The following is a 21,534-nucleotide window of genomic DNA, read 5'->3' on the forward strand; positions in this document are numbered from 1 at the left end:
CTCGATCAACACAATTCTTATGCTTTAATATGAAAATGTTAAAAATTGAATTCTTTATTGAATTTTTTGTTTTCATTTCATGAATGCCTTGGTATACATGGTATATTTCCATTCTCCATGAGAGATATGAAAAGTATGAAATCAAAATAAACTTTGAGCTGAGGATTTTACATAAATAACATCAAGTAACATGTGTTGTGTATCCAGTAAGGAATTTGATATGATCAAGCTGACAATTTGCATCCAGAAGTTTCAATTCCACCCTCAGTCTGTATGTAACAATTGATGTTGCAGGCAACTTGGTACCGCGAAAGTACCATTGCGTGAATTGGCAAAAGGAGGTCGTCAGGAACGCCAGCTTAGCCTCAACCTTGTTGATGCCAACGAGCGCCCACTGCAGGTAAAACTCTATTTTGAACCTGTTCCACTGTTGAGGCATCTTAAACTAAAGTTAGATTCCTGTAGGTTTGTCAGTACACCTGTGTGTTGTCCAGTACACCTGTGTGTTGTCCAGTACTCCTGTGTGTTGCCCAGTACACCTGTGTGTTGCCAAGTACACCTGTGTGTTGCCTAGTACCCCTGTGTGTTGCCCAGTACACCTGTGTGTTGCCCAGTACACCTGTGTGTTGCCAAGTACACCTGTGTATCCCCCAGTACTGCTGTGTGTTGCCCAGTACACCTGTGTGTTGTCCAGTACACCTGTGTTGCCCAGAATACATGTATGTTCCCCAGTAAACCTGTATGTTCCCCAGTAAACCTGTATGTTCCCCAGTAAACCTGTATGTTCCCCAGTAAACCTGTATGTTCCCCAGTAAACCTGTATGTCCCCCAGTACACCTGTGTGTTGCCCAGTACTCCTGTGTGTTGCCCAGTACACCTGTGTGTTCCCCAGTACTCCTGTGTGTTGCCCAGTACTCCTGTGTGTTCCCAAGATCTCCTGTGTGTTGCCCAGTACACCTGTGTGTTGCCCAGTACTCCTGTGTGTTGCCCAGTACACCTGTGTGTTGCCCAGTACTCCTGTGTGTTGCCCAGTACTCCTGTGTGTTGCCCAGTACACCTGTATGTCCCCCAGTACTCCTGTGTGTTGCCCAGTACTCATGTGTGTTCCCAAGATCTCCTGTGTGTTGCGCAGTACACCTGTATGTCCCCCAGTACTCCTGTGTGTTGCCCAGTACTCCTGTGTGTTCCCAAGATCTCCTGTGTGTTGCCCAGTACCCATGCGTGTTGCCCAGTACTCCTGTGTGTTGCCCAGTACTCCTGTGTGTTGCCCAGTACTCCTGTGTGTTCCCAAGATCTCCTGTGTGTTGCCCAGTACACCTGTATGTCCCCCAGTACTCCTGTGTGTTGCCCAGTACTCCTGTGTGTTGCCCAGTACCCATGCGTGTTGCCCAGTACTCCCGTGTGTTGCCCAGTACACCTGTGTGTTGCCCAGTACTCCTGTGTGTTGCCCAGTACACCTGTGTGTTGCCCAGTACACCTGTGTGTTGCCCAGTACTCCCGTGTGTTGCCCAGTACACCTGTATGTCCCCCAGTACACCTGTATGTCCCCCAGTACTTCTGTGTGTTGCCAAGTACTCCTGTGTGTTGCCCAGTACACCCATGTGTCCCCCAGTACTCATGTGTGTTGCCCAGTACTCCCGTGTGTTGCCCAGTACACCTGTATGTCCCCCAGTAGACCTGTGTGTTGCCCATTACACCTGTGTGTTGTCCAGTACACCTGTGTGTTGCCCAGTACTCCTGTGTGTTGCCCAGTACACCTGTGTGTTGCCCAGTACTCCCGTGTGTTGCCCAGTACACCTGTGTGTTGCCCAGAATACATGTATGTTCCCCAGTAAACCTGTATGTTGCCCAGTACACCTGTGTGTTGCCCAGTACTCCCGTGTGTTGCCCAGTACTCCCGTGTGTTGCCCAGTGTACACGTGTGTTGCCCAGTTTAGGAGACTATTTGCCAGTACTCCTGTATGTTGCCCAGTACACCTGTGTGTTGCCCAGTACTCCCGTGTGTTGCCCAGTACTCCCGTGTGTTGCCCAGTGTACACGTGTGTTTCCCAGTTTAGGAGACTATTTGCCAGTACTCCTGTATGTTGCCCAGTACACCTGTGTGTTGCCCAGTACTCCCGTGTGTTGCCCAGTACTCCCGTGTGTTGCCCAGTGTACACGTGTGTTGCCCAGTTTAGGAGACTATTTGCCAGTACTCCTGTATGTTGCCCAGTACACCTGTGTGTTGCCCAGTACTCCCGTGTGTTGCCCAGTACACCTGTGTGTTGCCCAGTACTCCCGTGTGTTGCCCAGTACACCTGTGTGTTGCCCAGTACACCTGTGTTGCCCAGTTTAGGAGACTATTTGCCAGTACTCCTGTATGTGGCCCAGTACTCCCGTGTGTTGCCCAGTACTCCCGTGTGTTGCCCAGTACACCTGTGTGTTGCCCAGTACTCCCGTGTGTTGCCCAGTACTCCCGTGTGTTGCCCAGTATTCCCGTGTGTTGCCCAGTATTCCTGTGTGTTGCCCAGTACACCTGTGTGTTGCCCAGTACTCCTGTGTGTTGCCCAGTACACCTGTGTGTTGCCCAGTACACCTGTGTGTTGCCCAGTACTCCTGTGTGTTGCCCAGTACTCCTGTGTGTTGCCCAGTACTCCCGTGTGTTGCCCAGTATTCCCGTGTGTTGCCCAGTACACCTGTGTTGCCCAGTGTACATGTGTGTTGCCCAGTTTAGGAGACTATTTGCCAGTACTCCTGTATGTTTGGAAGTATACCTGTATGTGGAACAGTAGACTAGGAGTTGGATCAGTAGATTGGTGAAGTGAAATGGCGAGTGTGCTAGCCAACAGAGACGGTAGATCATTAGATTAGGTGGATCTGTAGACCAGTTGGAACATTAGATCAGTAGTCCAGTAGACGAGTAGCTCAGTAGATGGGGTCAGTATGTGGGGTCAGTTGACCAGTATGCAGGATCAGAAGACCAGTATTCAGGATCAGTAGACCAGTAGACCAGTATGTAGGGTCAGTAGACTAGTATATGGGGTCAGTTGACTAATATGTGGGGTCAGTTGACCAGTATGCAGGGTTAGTAGAGCAGTGTGCAGGGTCAGTTGACCAGTATGCAAGGTCAGTAGAGCAGTGTGCAGGGTCAGTTGACCAGTATGCAGGGTCAGAAGACCAATATGCAGGATCAGTAGACCAGTATGTGGGATCAATAGACAAGTATGCAGGACCAGTTTGTGGGGTCAGTAGACCAGTATGCAGGATCAGTAGACCAATATGTGGGGTCAGTTGACCAGTGTGTGGGGTCAGTAGACCAGTGTGTGTGGTCAGTAGACCAGTGTGTGTGGTCAGTAGACCAGTGTGTGGGGTCAGTAGACCAGTGTGTGTGGTCAGTACACCAGTGTGTGTGGTCAGTAGACCAGTGTGTGTGGTCAGTAGACCAGTGTGTGGGGTCAGTAGACCAGTGTCAGGGGTCAATAGACCAGTGGCAGGATCAGTAGACCAGTGTGTGTTGTCAGTAGACCAGTGTGTGTTGTCAGTAGACCAGTGTGTGTTGTCAGTAGACCAGTGTGTGTTGTCAGTAGACCAGTGTGTGGGGTCAGTAGACCAGTGTGTGGGGTCAGTAGACCAGTGTATGGGGTCAGTAGACCAGTGTTTGGGGTCAATAGACCAGTGTGTGTGGTCAGTAGACCAGTGTGTGTGGTCAGTAGACCAGTGTGTGTGGTCAGTAGACCAGTGGCTGGGGTCAGTAGACCAGTGTGTGTGGTCAGTAGACCAGTGTGTGTGGTCAGTAGACCAGTGTGTGTGGTCAGTAGACCAGTGTGTGTGGTCAGTAGACCAGTGTAAGGGGTCAGTAGACCAGTGTGTGTGGTCAGTAGACCAGTGTAAGGGGTCAATAGACCAGTGTGTGTGGTCAGTAGACCAGTGTGTGTGGTCAGTAGACCAGTGTGTGTGGTCAGTAGACCAGTGTGTGGGGTCAGTAGACCAGTGTGTGTGGTCAGTAGACCAGTGTAAGGGGTCAGTAGACCAGTGTGTGTTGTCAGTAGACCAGTGTGTGTGGTCAATAGACCAGTGTAAGGGGTCAGTAGACCAGTGGCTGGGGTCAGTAGATCAGTGTGTGTGGTCAGTAGACCAGTGTAAGGGGTCAATAGACCAGTGTGTGGGGTCAGTAGACCAGTGTAAGGGGTCAGTAGACCAGTGTGTGTGGTCAGTAGACCAGTGTGTGTGGTCAGTAGACCAGTGTGTGGGGTCAGTAGACCAGTGGCTGGGGTCAGTAGACCAGTGTGTGGGGTCAGTAGACCAGTGTGTGGGGTCAGTAGACCAGTGTGTGTGGTCAGTAGACCAGTGTGTGTGGTCAGTAGACCAGTGTGTGTGGTCAGTAGACCAGTGTAAGGGGTCAATAGACCAGTGGCTGGGGTCAGTAGACCAGTGTGTGTGGTCAGTAGACCAGTGTAAGGGGTCAATAGACCAGTGTGTGGGGTCAGTAGACCAGTGTAAGGGGTCAGTAGACCAGTGTGTGTGGTCAGTAGACCAGTGTGTGTGGTCAGTAGACCAGTGTGTGTGGTCAGTAGACCAGTGTAAGGGGTCAGTAGACCAGTGTGTGGGGTCAGTAGACCAGTTTAAGGGGTCAGTAGACCAGTGTAAGGGGTCAATAGACCAGTGGCTGGGGTCAGTAGACCAGTGGCTGGGGTCAGTAGATCAGTGTGTGTGGTCAGTAGACCAGTGTTTGGGGTCAGTAGACCAGTGTGTGTGGTCAGTAGACCAGTGTGTGTGGTCAGTAGACCAGTGTGTGTGGTCAGTAGACCAGTGTGTGTGGTCAGTAGACCAGTGTAAGGGGTCAGTAGACCAGTGTGTGGGGTCAGTAGACCAGTGGATGGGGTCAGTAGACCAGTGTGTGGGGTCAGTAGACCAGTGTAAGGGGTCAGTAGACCAGTGTGTGGGGTCAGTAGACCAGTTTAAGGGGTCAATAGACCAGTGTAAGGGGTCAATAGACCAGTGGCTGGGGTCAGTAGACCAGTGGCTGGGGTCAGTAGATCAGTGTGTGGGGTCAGTAGACCAGTGTTTGGGGTCAGTACACCAGTGGCTGGATCAGTAGACCAGTGTGGGGTCAGTAGACCAGTGTAAGGGGTCAATAGACCAGTGTCTGGATCAGTAGAGGTCCAGAAGGTGGAACTGAGTAAACCAGTTGTGGGAATACGTTGTTACTTGGTGACACATAAATGTCAGGAATACATGTAAGAGACTTATTTGTCAGTTTTTGCTATTTTCAGTTGAATTTTGAATCTGAATGAATTTATCTTGACAGTAAACAAACCTTTGCAAGTGAGTAAGTAGTAATCAATGTTTGTTCATTACACTGTATTGTTGTGGTAGTACAACTGCCCTAAATGGATCAATCAAATCTCGAATATGCCAACAGCTGGAGATTTTGCATCATAAAACGCTTTGTGTGGCAGCAGTTTAGCCTTGTCGATATCAGGAACTATGTACATTGAAGTGGGCATATCGGACAGTTGGTATCATTGTCAGATGTGTACGTAGCCTGCAGTGCGATTGTGGTCAGGCATCCTACACCTTCTTAGTCTGGAATACCTCTGCACTGTAAGGTAAAACTGGACACTCTCACCACATGACCTAATTCATAAAAATGGATAGAAAAAGATTATACACGAAAACTTCTGTGTAGTTTATGGTAGGATTTTAGGTGAGGGAATGTTGTTGTTTGTGTATTGATGGTACAGCAGTATGTGGCAAGACTTGTCCAGCTGTTGGTCAGGCACGTATATCTGCCCTCAGTGGAGGCACTCTTCATGGATGGTTTTTGATGGTGTTGAAATCAAATGTGGTTGACAATCTCCACAGAAACAAGGCTGTAGTGTCACTGCAGTCAGAATTTGTATATTAATTATCAGATTTTTCACATTAACGTGTGTTGTGTGCATAATTAAACATTTATACACTTTGAGCAAGGTTTGACAATAGGCAAATCTAGGGCAGAATAAGTCCTAAGTGCCCAATGCTTGTCCTAATAGCTCCCTGTTGTGTTGTGTTGTGTTGCTAACCCAACTCCTTTAAGACTATAAGTAGAATTGTGTATTATTCCCCAGGGGCCAAAGGAATGCTTCCATTGCCAGAAGATGTGGTGAGGCTGAGGCTGAGGCTGAGGCTGAGAACTTGCCAGCATGGCAAGATGATACAGACAGTGACAGGCCATTCGGTTAACTCACTAGTCTTCCCTGCATTGCTAGTTTAGCTGTTGAATTCAGAATGGCCAACATTGAAAGCACATTTGCTACCATTAGTTGAGTGTGAGATGACTCATGGGTGACTGGTATGTTGGAAGGTTTAATGGGAGTGGGAGTTTTAGTGTTTCAGTTTTGCCAATGGTTGTATCTATGAGGACTTTTATGTTTGTGTCTTGCTAACAGCTTCAATCCTTCTGCGATTGGAATGTGCACATCATGCTGACCAGAAAGACATTATTTGATTTTGTTGACTCTTTACAGTCTTCATCTGTTCAGTATTAGAAAGAATGATAATAGATAACCAAATATCTGATAACTATTCACAAAGAGCAATACTGTGCTTCCATTAGCTGAGTAAGAAATTGCTGTATGGTCTACAGTGCCCAACCCGACAGGAAGTAACAACAAAATGTTGTCCAAATTTGGAATGACTGGAGCACAAAGATGACTACCTTGCCTCCCCATGTAACACTGCTCCACGTTTGTGTTGCAGGCCAAGGTAAACGTGAAGATCACCTACACTCCACCCAAGGGCCAAGGAGGAGGTGGAGACGGAGGAGTAATGGGAGGAGGTGAGGAATCAATCAGCTTAAAGGGCGGATCAGCATTTTTAGAAGGGAGGATCACCTTGACAACCTCTTCAAAATCTTTTGTTAAAGCACAGGAAGATTCTGTGTCCTCAGGAACAGTTTTTTTAAACTATTTTGTTTGTATGAACTTGTGGTCTTTCATGGTCATAAGACAAGGCAACAGGTGTTTGGTTGGACTAAATATATAAATGCCATTTATTTGACATGATGTTGTTTTTGGTTAGTGGAGTAGTTGGGGTTGTGGGAGGCTCATTGTGGTAAGTGGAGGATGTGCAGGAATAGGACAGCAACATGCAGCAGATTGGCAGGGAAGGCGTTCATCGCTTCAAGAGGTGTTTGCAGTTGGCAGAGACTTCATTCAATGCATTTTGTCAAATATTGGAAATGTTAGGACTATAAATATATATAATACAAATAACTTTTATCTATTTATGTTTTATTATATATTTTTTACTTTGGCTGCGGTAAATAGAATATTAAAAGAAGTGTTGTGTATTGAACATGTATGGTGAAAGAGGACACCATGTAGCAGTCTGTGACATGTACAGGCACAGTGATTGGTGATGTGGGAGAAGAAGAGGAAGAAGGGGAGGAGGAGGAGGAGGACATGGTAGATGCTCCAGTGGACCCTGCTACAGGCCAGCCTAGTAAGACAAAGAGGAAGAAAAAGAAGAAAATGGGGACTCGTCGCCTGCGTGGCAAGATATCACAGAAACCACAAGATTTCCAGGTAGGTCAGATATGTTTCTTTGTCTGTAGGAAGTAAAGATGCTACCAGCTGCAGGCTGTTGGAATGTGTGTATTTCACAGTATCTTACTCCTCTAAAAGAAATGTGAAGTCCCTTGCAAATTACTTTATTCCATGTGCAACTATGATAGACAGGGTTATTTTTAGGACATATCCTACAGGGTGTACCTCAGGTAGCCATGTTTACAGGAGGGTAACAGCTAATGCAGGAATGCACCCTCATGTCCACTGAAGTGTCCTGAAATCATGAAATGTTCACAGCAAAATAAAATCTTGTGAAGTATTTGAGAATGCTACACATGAAGAAGTATGACTGCTATGTTGCCACACACACATCTATTACAACACTGCCAAATAATTCCTAACTTAATCTAAGCAACATAGGCTCAGCATCAAACATCAACAAACTCTGTACTTCAAACAGAACTGTAATAATCAGCTTCAACCCACAACAAGCTGCTATGCTGTAACTCCTGACAGCTGGTGGTGCATCAGGCCAACAGGAAACTCATTTTAGAATGACCATTTCCACTGTACTACGGTGGTAGTTCACTTTAAGAGTGTAAACAATTCTGTTGAAAATGGAAATTTAGTGTTAAACCTAGGGAAACATCTAACCTTTTCTGTCCATAGTGATGGTAATGACAAAGCAAGGCATATTTAACACATGAATTTTAATGTGTAACAGATATATATTTTTCTCCTCCCTAATTGTGTGTCCTGTGTATGCTCTCTCACAGGATGCAGCAGCTGGTGTGGTAGAAGGAGACAACTCCTTTATAACTTACTTCCATGCTATCCAGCAGTATCTCTATTGATCTGGAGCTGATGTTCCTTCTGTAGTTCCAGACACCCTAATATATAGTTGTGGAAGCATAAAAATAAGTTTAGGTGCAGATTTGGTCTGCAGGTTTACCTGTCAATAATATAAGTGTGTATAAGCAGTGTCACGAGGGGAGCATGTGGCTTCATGTGTCCTGCGAGTGGTATAAAACCTAACAAGGGATACCCAAAATCACATGTACCCCTCGTGATACTGCTACAATGAATTTATTTTACTGACATGTTTCAATCTGCCATTGTAAAGGAATTCAAACTAATTACAAATTGACAAATAACAGCTGCTCTATTGAGCTGAGACAGATTTTCACTGACTTGGAAAAGACATGCAGACTTTTGATTCAAAACGGGGTTGGAGGGATATAATCCCCCCGAGCAGAAATCCACGTTGGGTTATAAGGATCTGTTCTCTTGCTCAGATATTTATTGCCATTCCAGGCGCGATACATTGTATTTTATGAAGATCAATTGAACCATCAGATCTGAACATTCTGACATGGAGGTATGATAAGGAGGCTTATTTATGACTCCTCAGGAAGGCATACAAAGCTGTAACTGCCTGAATAATCATTGCAATCCTTTCCCTATGAAGTCTGCCTATTTTAAAACTGTCAGTCTCCAGTAACCTTTGCTTGTCGTAAGAGTCAACTAACATGGTCAAGTGGTCAGGCATTGTGACTTTGCTGATCAGCGGGAATCATTGCTCCTGCTATCTACCCTTGGTTTGCCTTTCCCCGAACTGATTATGTACAGGCCACCATGATACAGCTGAATTAGTAGCAATAACTAGTATGGAAACCAACATCCACTCACTCCATCACATGATGTTTCAGTGTTTATGCACACTGGGCTTTCCTCCAGCTTTCAGCTTACATGCCATCCCTCACACCAGTCCTCTGCCTGCTGTACCAGGATGTGCAGGGACTGGCCTCATATCATCATCTGTATAAGTCTTCATTCATTCTGAACAGCTTCAAACATGGTCATAAGTTTTATAGCAGAGGCACTGCAAAAGTAAGATTCGTCTGTGTTTTTGCATATTATGATTTTAGCCTAAACATAATCACCCAAGCATATGTGTAAATGATACTTGAATCAGTCTCATTCAAATACAACCTTGAAATCAATGTTATTTGGCCCTAATGCAGGTGGATGTTTCATAATATCTTTAATTGATTTATGCATTTTTCAGTTTTACCAAAAATTATTATTTAGGAGTGATCAATGAAGAATCTGTTTGCCTAGTATGTTGGTAGTTAATTGATGTACATGTGACCGACCAGGAATGGGTTGGGGCAAGTAGGCATGGGTTGGGCAAGTAGGCATGGGTTGGGCAAGTAGGCATGGGTTGGGGCAAGTGGGCATGGGTTGAGGCAAGTGGGCATGGGTTGGGGCAAGTAGGCATGGGTTGGGGCAAGTAGGCATGGGTTGGGCAAGTAGGCATGGGTTGGGGCAAGTGGGCATGGGTTGGGGCAAGTAGGCATGGGTTGGGCAAGTAGGCATGGGTTGGGGCAAGTAGGCATGGGTTGGGGCAAGTAGGCATGGGTTGGGGCAAGTAGGCATGGGTTGGGCAAGTAGGCATGGGTTGGGGCAAGTAGGCATGGGTTGGGGCAAGTAGGCATGCTATCTGTCAACAGTTGTACATGGTCTATGCCCATTTCTTGCAAACTGCCTTGGTGAAGAATTGAGTACTAAGTGTGAAAAAGCACTCACTGACTACAGACTGCCTTGATGAAGCATTGTGAAACAACATTCATTCACTGACTACAGACTGCCTTGATGAAGCATTGTGTACTGCTGACATAAGCGTGAAACAACATTCACTCACTGACTACAGACTGCCTTGATGAAGCATTGTGTACTGCTGACATAAGCGTGAAACAACATTCATTCCCTGACTACAGACTGCCTTGATGAAGCATTGTGTACTGCTGACATAAGCGTGAAACAACATTCACTCACTGACTACAGACTGCCTTGATGAAGCATTGTGTACTGCTGACAATAGCGTGAAACAACATTCATTCACTCACTGACTACAGACTGCCTTGACGAAGCATTGTGTACTGCTGTCATAAGCGTGAAACAACATTCATTCATTCCCTGACTACAGACTGCCTTGATGAAGCATTGTGTACTGCTGACATAAGCGTGAAACAACATTCATTCATTCCCTGACTACAGACTGCCATGATGAAGCATTGTGTACTGCTGATATAATCATGAAACAACATTCACTCACTGACTACAGACTGCCTTGATGAAGCATTGTGTACTGCTGACATAAGCGTGAAACAACATTCATTCATTCCCTGACTACAGACTGCCTTGATGAAGCATTGTGTACTGCTGACATAAGCGTGAAACAACATTCATTCCCTGACTACAGACTGCCTTGATGAAGCATTGTGTACTGCTGACAATAGCGTGAAACAACATTCACTCACTGACTACAGACTGCCTTGATGAAGCATTGTGTACTGCTGACATAAGCGTGAAACCTCACTCACTCACTCACTCACTCACTCGATGGACTCTACTGGTTATGTTGGCTGGCCTGTGGGCCTTCAGGGCAGCACTTCATACACACATTCTTATTAGTTATTACCGCCTGTTATTAGTTTGTTTTAGTTATACACATGTGGATGTATCACAGCCTCACACTGGAAGTAGTGTTCACATGGAACATACTTTGGAACTCTATATATAGTTGTTTCCCTTTGCACACCAAACCACTCTGTATTGACGTCCTGGGTTTCCGCGGCCAAGTTTATGATGTGGGAGTTGTGTGTTTGTCAGTACCAAGTTGCTGCATTGTGGTGGTATGGATGCAGGCATGTCACTTGGGCCAGCTGTTGCCATCGGCTGTGCAGCTTCATAATTACACCTACGTAAACAGGCCAACCTGCGTAATGGAGGCATTGTGACCAACATTACATGGAAACGATCAATGCTGTCTTGGAGTTCTTTGGGTTTTTCATCTATTTTTTTCTTTCAACTGATTAATCAATTTTCATTGTGTGTATGTTGATAGTCTCTCAAATAGATTAAGTGTTATGTTCTTTTGGTACATGTACCTTGGATTCACATTTCATTGATATTGCAATATGGAGTTTAGTGGTCTAAACTGTCATTGTGTTTATGGTGGGGGATCTCCTATTTTGACTCAATTTCACAAGTGTATCTTTTTGTTATATGTTAATTTGACGTTTTATATGTAGATTACTTTGGAATAATGATACATTGATGTATGAAGTATTTGTATATGTGAATCTGGTATGAATATAGAAACCTGATAACTAGTAGGAATAGAGGTTCAAATATCAGTTTTTGATAACAATTTTCATTTTGGACCAGCAATAGCTCATGTTCACTTTGAGAATATTCCTAGTGATGTAAGCCTAGTGGTGGGTTTGTGAAGACATACATGGAAGAACTGATTACATGTGTTATCAGTTACATCCATGCTGTTCATGAGCCAACGGCAGCAGGAAGGGACATATCAGTTACACTCATACCTCCTATCTCCCGCTGCACCATCTGCTGTAGGTACACATACTGTTTAACTTCTAATTTGATTAATGGTTGTACAACATACTTGGAATAGCAAGCAGAAATTCTGCATATCACTGAGATGTGTTAATTGCCTGACATACTAAGTTTGGCTGAGAACAGAAGCTAGATGAACATCCTGAAAAATACCCTGGTAAGTTAATCATCAGCTTCCAATTAGACAATTAGTCTGCAGTGTCAACACTTTACCCCAGCCATTACTACCAGGCAGTGGTATATGTACATACATTACATTGTAGCCCTGAAATTACAACCTCTAGTTATCTCACAGCTGCTTGTGTGCTGACTGAGGCAACTTGTGTGCACTGGGCTAGGATGCCTAAATGTCACGCCAGTCATTCTGTCATATTATAGCAGAATCATTCGTTGGCAGGTCATAAAAGAATGTACACGGTATTGAAAGCAGTTTGATATAAGAGCATTCAGTATGACCGACAGCTGACGATGGGAATAATAAAACATTGTTATGCATGAGTGGCAGAATAGAAAAGAGAATTTATTGACAAATGTAATTGAAACAAGTGACGTAAATGATTTCCAGTAGAATATGAGAAATGCTGGAACATGTGTATGTGAGATTGGGGAGTGTTGTCTGGTGTCTTCCACAGAGACAAGTCATATACTAAAGACACCCGGGATAAAATCAATGAGAGTTAACGTCCTAGGTGAAACATTCACTTGAAGTTTATGGCTGAAATGTTTCTGGAAGAGTGACAGCACATCTAAAATACTACCATTGAAGAAAACTGACAGTTAGTGAATCAAGGTGACGGGTTGCAGTGGACAATCCTTGGATGTTGTAATTACTACCAGTTACTACAACTGACCCTTCTTGGACCAGAGAGATATATCAGGCTTATTCTATTGAGCTAACTGCATGTTAATTACCATATTCACGGTCTCTCGGCGCTATATGCTGCTGCAGTAGTGTATGGTATCTCACTGTGGTATAGTTCCATCTGCCGCATGTTTGATCTTTTCATGTACACAGTAATTTGGTGTGACCAACATTCCAGGGAGTAGGCCCCTTGAACACTAATTGCTTGCAGCAGTGTACTTCATGACTGATCAGGAAGGCCTATTGGTGAGTCTTCAGCAATCATCTACTGATATGCTGTGTTTTGAGGGTCACTGGTGTTAGTTAAGACATAGAACAGATGTCAAATTTAAGAGGCCTGTTAAGCATGAGAACTTAATTGTGTGGACTCTCCAGGAGGATTGCGTACTTCACGGATAATGATAACCCAGTCCAACATCACTGATTAACATGGTTTTCTCAAAGAAGAAGAAAAGCAAGGAGGAAGGGAGTGCATCTTCCTCCACCAAGGCAGCTAATGATGACGATGCTGGTGGGGCTGATGAGCTGGATGCGGTGCCAGATGATGAACCAAGAAAGAAAATGCCAAAGAAGTTTGCCAGTGGTTCCAGCAGCCAGCGCAGCAGAGATCTTCTGGACCCAAACAAACCTCTCCATCTACAGGTGGGCAGGGCTTCAGGGCCTGGGTAGGAAAGGGAGTGTGCAGTACTGATGCCATTTGATACTGTGTTAGTGTTAGTATGACCTCCTGCCTCCTGAATTGAAAAGTTAGTGTTTTGTTTGGCATCATGTCCAGGTTAACAGTATTCCCTACGTTCAGAGTACAGCTGGTGGGGGGCAGGGAGTTGTCACATCTTTTCAAACAAGGTTTATGTGGATATTTTAGTGACTGGTTGTGTACTTTCGAGAAGTGTTGCTTAACAGAACAGTCATGTTATTACGTATTTCATTACTGTCAGTATGTGGTGTTGTATTGATCTCATTTGTTTCAACCATTGTAACTGTCATTAAACTGTAAATATGTCAGGTAGTTGTTAACTTTATGTGTTGTAGTTGTTAACTGTGATGTAGTGGTTAACTGTGATGTAGTGGTCAGCTGTGATGTAGTTGTTAACTGTAAGTGTGGTGGTTGTTAACTGTATGTGTAGTAGTTGTTAACTGTGATGTAGTGGTCAGCTGTGATGTAGTGGTTAACTGTATGTGTGGTGGTTGTTAACTGTATGTGTAGTAGTTGTTAACTGTGATGTAGTGGTCAGCTGTGATGTAGTGGTTAACTGTATGTGTGGTGGTTGTTAACTGTATGTGTAGTAGTTGTTAACTGTGATGTAGTGGTCAGCTGTGATGTAGTGGTTAACTGTATGTGTGGTGGTTGTTAACTGTATGTGTAGTAGTTGTTAACTGTGATACAGTGGTTAACTCTGTGGTGCAGTGGTCAGCTGTGATGTAGTTGTTAACTGTAAGTGTAGTAGTGGTCAACTGTATGTGTAGTAGTTGTTAACTGTGATACAGTGGTTAATTGTGTGGTGCAGTGGTCAGCTGTGATGTAGTGGTCAACTGTATGTGTAGTAGTTGTTAACTGTGATACAGTGGTTAACTGTGTGGTGCAGTGGTCAGCTGTGATGTAGTGGTTAACTGTATGTGCAGTAGTTGTTAACTGTGATACAGTGGTTAACTGTATTGTGCAGTGGTCAGCTGTGATGTAGTGGTTAACTGTATGTGTACTAGTGGTTAACTGTATGTGTAGTAGTTAACTGTGATGTAGTGATTAACTGTAGAGAAATATTTAACGGTTTCTGAGTTATGCTCCGGAAACGATTTCGGGACGCACACACGCACGCACACACACATGCACGCACATACGGAAACTTTGCATGTTTACCAGACACATACTGAACTGGTGCCTTTTGTTATTTCTTTCAAAAGTTTGCATGTCTACTAGGCACATACTGAACTGGTGCCTTTTGCTATTTAAGAATTTTATAAATTTTTATTTTTTACGTTTCCATGGCAACAAGATGAACTTAGGTTCTGTGAGGGTAGCGTTCGTTTCGAGCATAACTCATAAACCGTTCAATATTTTTTCATGAAACTTTGCAGGTTTGTCAGGTACATGCTGAACTGGTGCCTTTTGCTATTTAGAAATTTTTATTTATTTATGTTTCCATGGCAGCAAGATGAACTTAAGTTCCAAACTCTTCTTTTTTTTACAATTTCCACGACAAGTTCCACCTTGGTTAAAAAAGGTTAGGGTTAGTTTAGATTTAATTGTGTAATAAATTCTGCAACAGGGGTGGGGAATATAGCCATGTTAGTGGCAAACTCTTGTTAACGATGTAGTGGTTAACTGTATGTGTTGTAGTTGTTAACTGTATATGTAGTAGTTGTTAACTGTGATATAGTGGTTAACTGTGTGGTGTAGTGGTTAGCTGTGATGAAGTGGTCAGCTGTGATGAAGTGGTTAACAGTATAGTTAAGTGATGGGATGTAGGGCTCTCGACAGACAGGTGTTGTGATATAGCCTTATTGAACAGACAAGAAACTGAATTAGATATTAGATGGAATGTGTCATATTCATTTTTAGTATGACACATTTAATCAATATTTCTGGTTTAAGTGTTTATATATGACCAGTGTCTCTGACATCTATTGCAATTATGTTCTTCCACTATATTCATACTGGTATGAACTGGCATAACTAGATACCCAGACACATTAATCAATAATTAATATTATACGTTGTACATAGAATTTTGCCCAGGGTTATAAACTGTTTACTTAATTAACATATTTTTACCTTGATGACAAAAACATAGTTTCCAATGGCTTGATATTGCTGCGTTCATGGAGCAGTAGAGACATCATTCAAACAAAGGTCCAATTCCTTGGATCATTACTAAATAGAGTTCCATATATTTCACCCTTTGTGTGGAATCTCTCTGTAAAGTTTACTACATTGAAAATAGAAAGGAATATTGCCCTGTCATCTGCCTGGTAAATCAGCACCAAGTCCATCGAGCTATATATGAAATCAAGACTACAATTTTTATTCTCTTGAAGTTTAATTATGCCCCCATGTCTGTCTTCACCTGTTTCTGTATGATGTACCCATGTCTGTCATCACCTGTTTCTGTATGCTGTCCCAATATCTATCATCACCTGTTTCTGTATGATGTCCCCATGTCTATCATCACCTGTTTCTGTTTGCTGTCCCCATGTCTGTCCTCACCTGTTTCTGTATGATGTCCCCATGTCTATTTTCACCTGTTTCTGTTTGCTGTCCCCATGTCTATCATCACCTGTATCTATATGATGTCCCCATGTCTATTTTCACCTGTTTCTGTTTGCTGTCCCCATGTCTATCATCACCTGTATCTATATGATGTCCCCATGTCTATTTTCACCTGTTTCTGTTTGCTGTCCCCATGTCTATTTTCACCTGTTTCTGTATGATGTCCCCATGTCTGTCATCACCTGTTTCTGTATGATGTCTTATCTCACCTGTTTCTGTTTGCTGTCCCCATGTCTGTCCTCACCTGTTTCTGTATGATGTCTTATCTCACCTGTTTCTGTTTGCTGTCCCCATGTCTGTCATCACCTGTTTCTGTTTGCTGTCCCCATGTCTGTCCTCACCTGTTTCTGTATGATGTCTTATCTCACCTGTTTCTGTTTGCTGTCCCCATGTCTGTCATCACCTGTTCCTGTTTGCTGTCCCCATGTCTGTCATCACCTGTTTCTGTTTGCTGTCCCCATGTCTGTCCTCACCTGTTTCTGTTTGCTGTCCCCATGTCTGTCATCACCTGTTTCTGTTTGCTGTCCCCATGTCTGTCATCACCTGTTTCTGTATGATGTCTTATCTCACCTGTTTCTGTTTGCTGTCCCCGTGTCTGTCATCACCTGTTTCTGTATGATGTCTTATCTCACCTGTTTCTGTTTGCTGTCCCCATGTCTGTCATCACCTGTTTCTGTTTGCTGTCCCCATGTCTGTCATCACCTGTTTCTGTTTGCTGTCCCCATGTCTGTCCTCACCTGTTTCTGTATGATGTCTTATCTCACCTGTTTCTGTTTGCTGTCCCCATGTCTATCATCACCTGTATCTATATGATGTCCCCATGTCTATTTTCACCTGTTTCTGTTTGCTGTCCCCATGTCTATTTTCACCTGTTTCTGTATGATGTCCCCATGTCTGTCCTCACCTGTTTCTGTATGATGTCTTATCTCACCTGTTTCTGTTTGCTGTCCCCGTGTCTGTCATCACCTGTTTCTGTATGATGTCTTATCTCACCTGTTTCTGTTTGCTGTCCCCATGTCTGTCATCACCTGTTTCTGTTTGCTGTCCCCATGTCTGTCATCACCTGTTTCTGTTTGCTGTCCCCATGTCTGTCCTCACCTGTTTCTGTATGATGTCTTATCTCACCTGTTTCTGTTTGCTGTCCCCATGTCTGTCATCACCTGTTTCTGTTTGCTGTCCCCGTGTCTGTCATCACCTGTTTCTGTATGATGTCCCCATGTCTATCATCACCTGTTTCTGTTTGCTGTCTATTTTCTATCATCAACTGTCTCTGTTTGCTGTCCCCATGTCTGTCATCACCTGTTTCTGTTTGCTGTCTATTTTCTATCATCAACTGTCTCTTGTATGATGTCCACATGTCCATACATTAGATTATGTATCTTTGCTTGATATATATGTAGTGAAACCAATGTTATAATTTTAAAGATGCAGTTAGATGTCCTTTGGATTATCTTCATTGTTTCTCTTTGGAGTTGTTAGTTAAGGAACACATAGGGAGTGTAGGTTCTTCCTTGTCATTCTCACGCGGTAGTGTCAAATAGGCCTTGGTTATATAGCACTGATTCTTCAATCTGACTAAGTGCTGTATGTTGTTATACTGTCAAGTGTCATATCTTTAATTAGCATCAGAGAACTTGTTTGAATATTACGACTGACATTTTGCTGTATGTACTAGGTCCATGTTTAGTTGCCATTATGGTGCACACTTAGCAGATATACTTAAGTGGAATAATTGTCTGTAGGGCAAGTATGCAATGTATAGGTCATATTTAGACCAATTGTGGAGTTTTCTAAGTGTGCAACATTCCATGTGTGGCTGTCGAGATAACTCCCAAGCTTTAACCAAGACAAGTGCTAGTGCTGGTGCATAGTCTGACTGTAAGTGGCACCTATATGTATGTGGATCAGCAATACCTTTGACCAGGGGTCCGGAAAATTTAAAATCCCAATCGGACATTTGCATTTAGGCCACGCCCCCTTCAAATGGTGTATTTTCGTATAACTTTTCATACACATTAAAAGTTGTTACGTATGGTGTTCCCTCGTTATTGCAACTTTGGTTACAGCGCATGGTAAAGTATGGCTCCCCAAATTTACCAACATTTTAAATAAACTCAAGTTTTCCAATCACACGATATTTTCCCCCCATCTCAGAAAACATTATCAGCTGATCACCACGATCACGTAACACCGGAAGTACCAGTCAACTGAGGTACGCAATTTAATCCTATCATTATAATATCTGGTAATAAAAAAAATGTTCACTGTTTACCTGGACTAGAGTTTGCAATATATATTCAATATTTCATTCAAAAATTATAATAATGTTTACAATAATTTTGGCGAAATTGTATGCGAAATTTACAGCAACCACGGTCAGTTTACGCCTTGAAACGAACTTTAGTTGCAAGAGAATGGATACACATATCATAAATACTGTACCATGACTCGCTAAAATCGAAATATATGTAGCGCATGAAGCCACTACGGTGACAGGTCAAAATCGTTCCATACATAAAAAAATATCCTGCATACCATCTGTACCAAAGTGCTACGCTTATGGTTCTTAAAATTTTAAGCATATATGGTTGAAACTGCAACTAAAAGAACACGATATTGGAATATATTATTCCTGATAAAATAATAGTTTTATATACAATTTCTTCCGACCATTGCATCAAAATTCTTTGAAGATGTATCTTTGTGTACGTTTTACTGAATCACCGGTAGATTTGGAGAAAACGTGTGCACAGCTGATTGCTATTTCCGGCTTAGTTTACGAGAAAATACACACGGTAATCTTAATCTCTGCACATAAAACAATGTCTTGGAGAGCAGGAAATACATCTTAAATGGTAAATTATCATGCCTAGTGATGTTTTATGTCAAATTTCATACTTTTATTGACCAAGTTTGACCTGTTTATTCACCTGAATTCGCTGAAGGGATATGATAACGCTCATCAATTATTTGGACTCCGAAGGTAGTGTTGTTTGTTTTTTAAAATGTCCGGAAATTTTTTTTTAAATGTCCGGTTAGCAATATTTTAAATCGGATATTTGAGATTCCCTATCGGACATGTCCAGCGCATATGACCGTTTCCAGACCCCTGCCTTTGACTTCTTAAAGGGACTTTCACATCTTTGCCCTAAGGTAAAGACAGAAACAGACGGAAAATGTTTTGACAATTATTCATCACAAACAAACTTTTCAATGAGTATGAATGTAATACAAGACACATTTATTTTGTCCTTGAAATGTTACCCACCTTTTGAACATAATGATGTGACTTGGCACTCATACAGTTTGTAAATGATGCATAACACCCTAATTAAAACTATCCAGCCTATGTCTAGTGACTTAGCACTCATACTGTTGGTAAATGATTTTGTAAATGATGTATAACACCCTTATTAAAACTATCCAGCCTATGTCTAGTGACTTATCATTCATACTATTGCTAAATGACTTATAACACCCTAATTAAAGCTCTCCAGCCTATGTTTAGTGACTTCTCATTCATACTGTTGGTAAATGACGTATAACACCCTAATTAAAGCTCTCCAGCCTATGTTTAGTGACTTATCATTCATGCTGTTGGTAAATGACGTATTACACCCTAATTAAAGCTCTCCAGTCTATGTCTAGTGACTTATCATTCATACAGTTCGTAAATGACGTATAACACCCTAATTAAAGCTCTCCAGCCTATGTCTAGTGACTTAGCATTCATACTAATGGTAAATGACGTATAACACCCTAATTAAAGCTCTCCAGCCTATGTCTACTAACTCAGTGCTTATGCATAATCTAATCACATTCCCATAGAGCATCATTTGTCTGTACTTTGCTGGTGGATATTTTACAATATGTGTAACTTTCTCATTGCTGTACAGCTAAAAGATTGCTGATGTGACATGAATTGTGAGCTCACTCCCCCCTGCTTGTGTATATGCTGTGGGAGGAACCCTGTATTCATTATTGTATTCTGTGGGTTGTTTTCACACAAACAACAACACACAACTGTACCCCTGCACAGTGAATGTATTTCATCATAGTTCATGCAGATACACTTCAACGTCAAGCAGAGCTGACGTATGCTGTCTCAGTGTGAAGTCCTCAGAATCATTTAGTCAATATAATACATAACTTGAGACATCAATATATTAAATTGCCATAGAGACTGTTCCCAACTGTTGTGTATAATGTTTATCTGACTGTCAATATTCCTGTGTCTTGGTTGTGTGTGCTGCCCTTGCATGGGCGTGTGCCAGCTGACGCCAGTGTAGACAATATGTGGTATTACCAGACTGTTCTACAAGCAAACAACATCAGCAGTAGATACAACAAAGTCAGTGCTTGACAAAAGACAGGTTCTCCTTAAGTAACATAGACTTTAAGTTTATGCTAGATAATAAAAAGACATTGATACAAATTACGAAGTAAGACTTTTTTCCAGTGTCCCAGCATGAATATGTGTGTGTATGAAATTATTATTGATATTGTAACTGTATGACGCTGCATCTGTAGAAATAATGTCATTTGGCCTGAGGTTTTATATGTTCTATGGTACTATGGTTCTGGTGTTCTAAACCTTCCCAGTGGGGTGCTGGTTCCCGGGGAGTCACAAGACACTAAGTTTGTTATGGATAGATATAGGTGTATATATCTCAACTCAGTAAATGGGGTACACATGGAGTGGTGTAGGTAGGCATGCAAGGCTGGGTATATGGAAACATGCAAGTTAGGGTATTCAGGATGCATGTTTGTAGGTAGGCATGCAAGGCTGGGTATATGGAAACATGCAAGTTAGGGTATTCAGGATGCATGTTTGTAGGTAGGCATGCAAGGCTGGGTATATGGAAACATGCAAGTTAGGGTATTCAGGATGCATGTTTGTTGGTACTGGGTAGGTATGGAAGTGAGAGTAAACACTTTGTCAGAGGAAGAGGTCAGGGCATGAATCCCTATGCATGGAGGTACAAATCTGTGTGTGTAAATGTATATTTGTATGTTTTAATTAAGAAAACAATTGAGGATTTCTATCATATCAGGATTTATTCATGACTGCATGTGATATTGAAGGTACAAGGTAAAGGTGCCTTAGAGGCCCTGTGAGGCTGTGAGGCTATAGGACTAAAACACTGCATTTAGCACATGTTATGTACTTTTAAAACACAATACACTATGATAAATTATTGTTATTATTATATATTTACAAGAACAGAATGAACAATATCTTAAATATAGCTGAGGTTGACACAGAGAGTGTAGCAACAACCCAAGGCCGTAGGTGAGAGCTCTCCTTAGTTTGACCGTCAAAGCCCTGTTGTTGTTGCTGCTGCTAAATCAAGTCTTTCTGAATACCATGGAAAATGATAATCACTCTTATGTGGTTTTCCCTGACAACATTCTCTGCCATTGCCTCCCTTGATCCAATCCTTGCTATC

General features: G+C 42.7%; 1 protein-coding gene across 9 annotated transcripts in view; it reads left to right on the forward strand.

Moving 5' to 3' along the window:
- LOC139452043 (myoferlin-like) overlaps positions 1–21,534 on the forward strand; it is a 182,977-nt gene that overhangs the window by 59,996 nt on the left and 101,447 nt on the right. For 7 of the 9 annotated variants that reach the window (XM_071233332.1, XM_071233329.1, XM_071233335.1 and 4 more), the window contains exons 4-6: positions 295–400; positions 6,721–6,799; positions 7,366–7,547. In XM_071233332.1, the coding sequence (XP_071089433.1) occupies positions 295–400; positions 6,721–6,799; positions 7,366–7,547 (367 nt within the window). Of the gene's footprint in view, positions 1–294; positions 401–5,467; positions 5,589–6,720; positions 6,800–7,365; positions 7,548–12,802; positions 13,459–21,534 lie in introns of those variants that run through there. The other 2 variants (XM_071233338.1, XM_071233337.1) reach the window with 2 other exon arrangements.

This window comes from Haliotis cracherodii, unplaced genomic scaffold (genome assembly GCF_022045235.1).
Source record: "Haliotis cracherodii isolate W230 unplaced genomic scaffold, xgHalCrac1.p SCAF_9, whole genome shotgun sequence".
NCBI lineage: Eukaryota > Metazoa > Mollusca > Gastropoda > Lepetellida > Haliotidae > Haliotis > Haliotis cracherodii.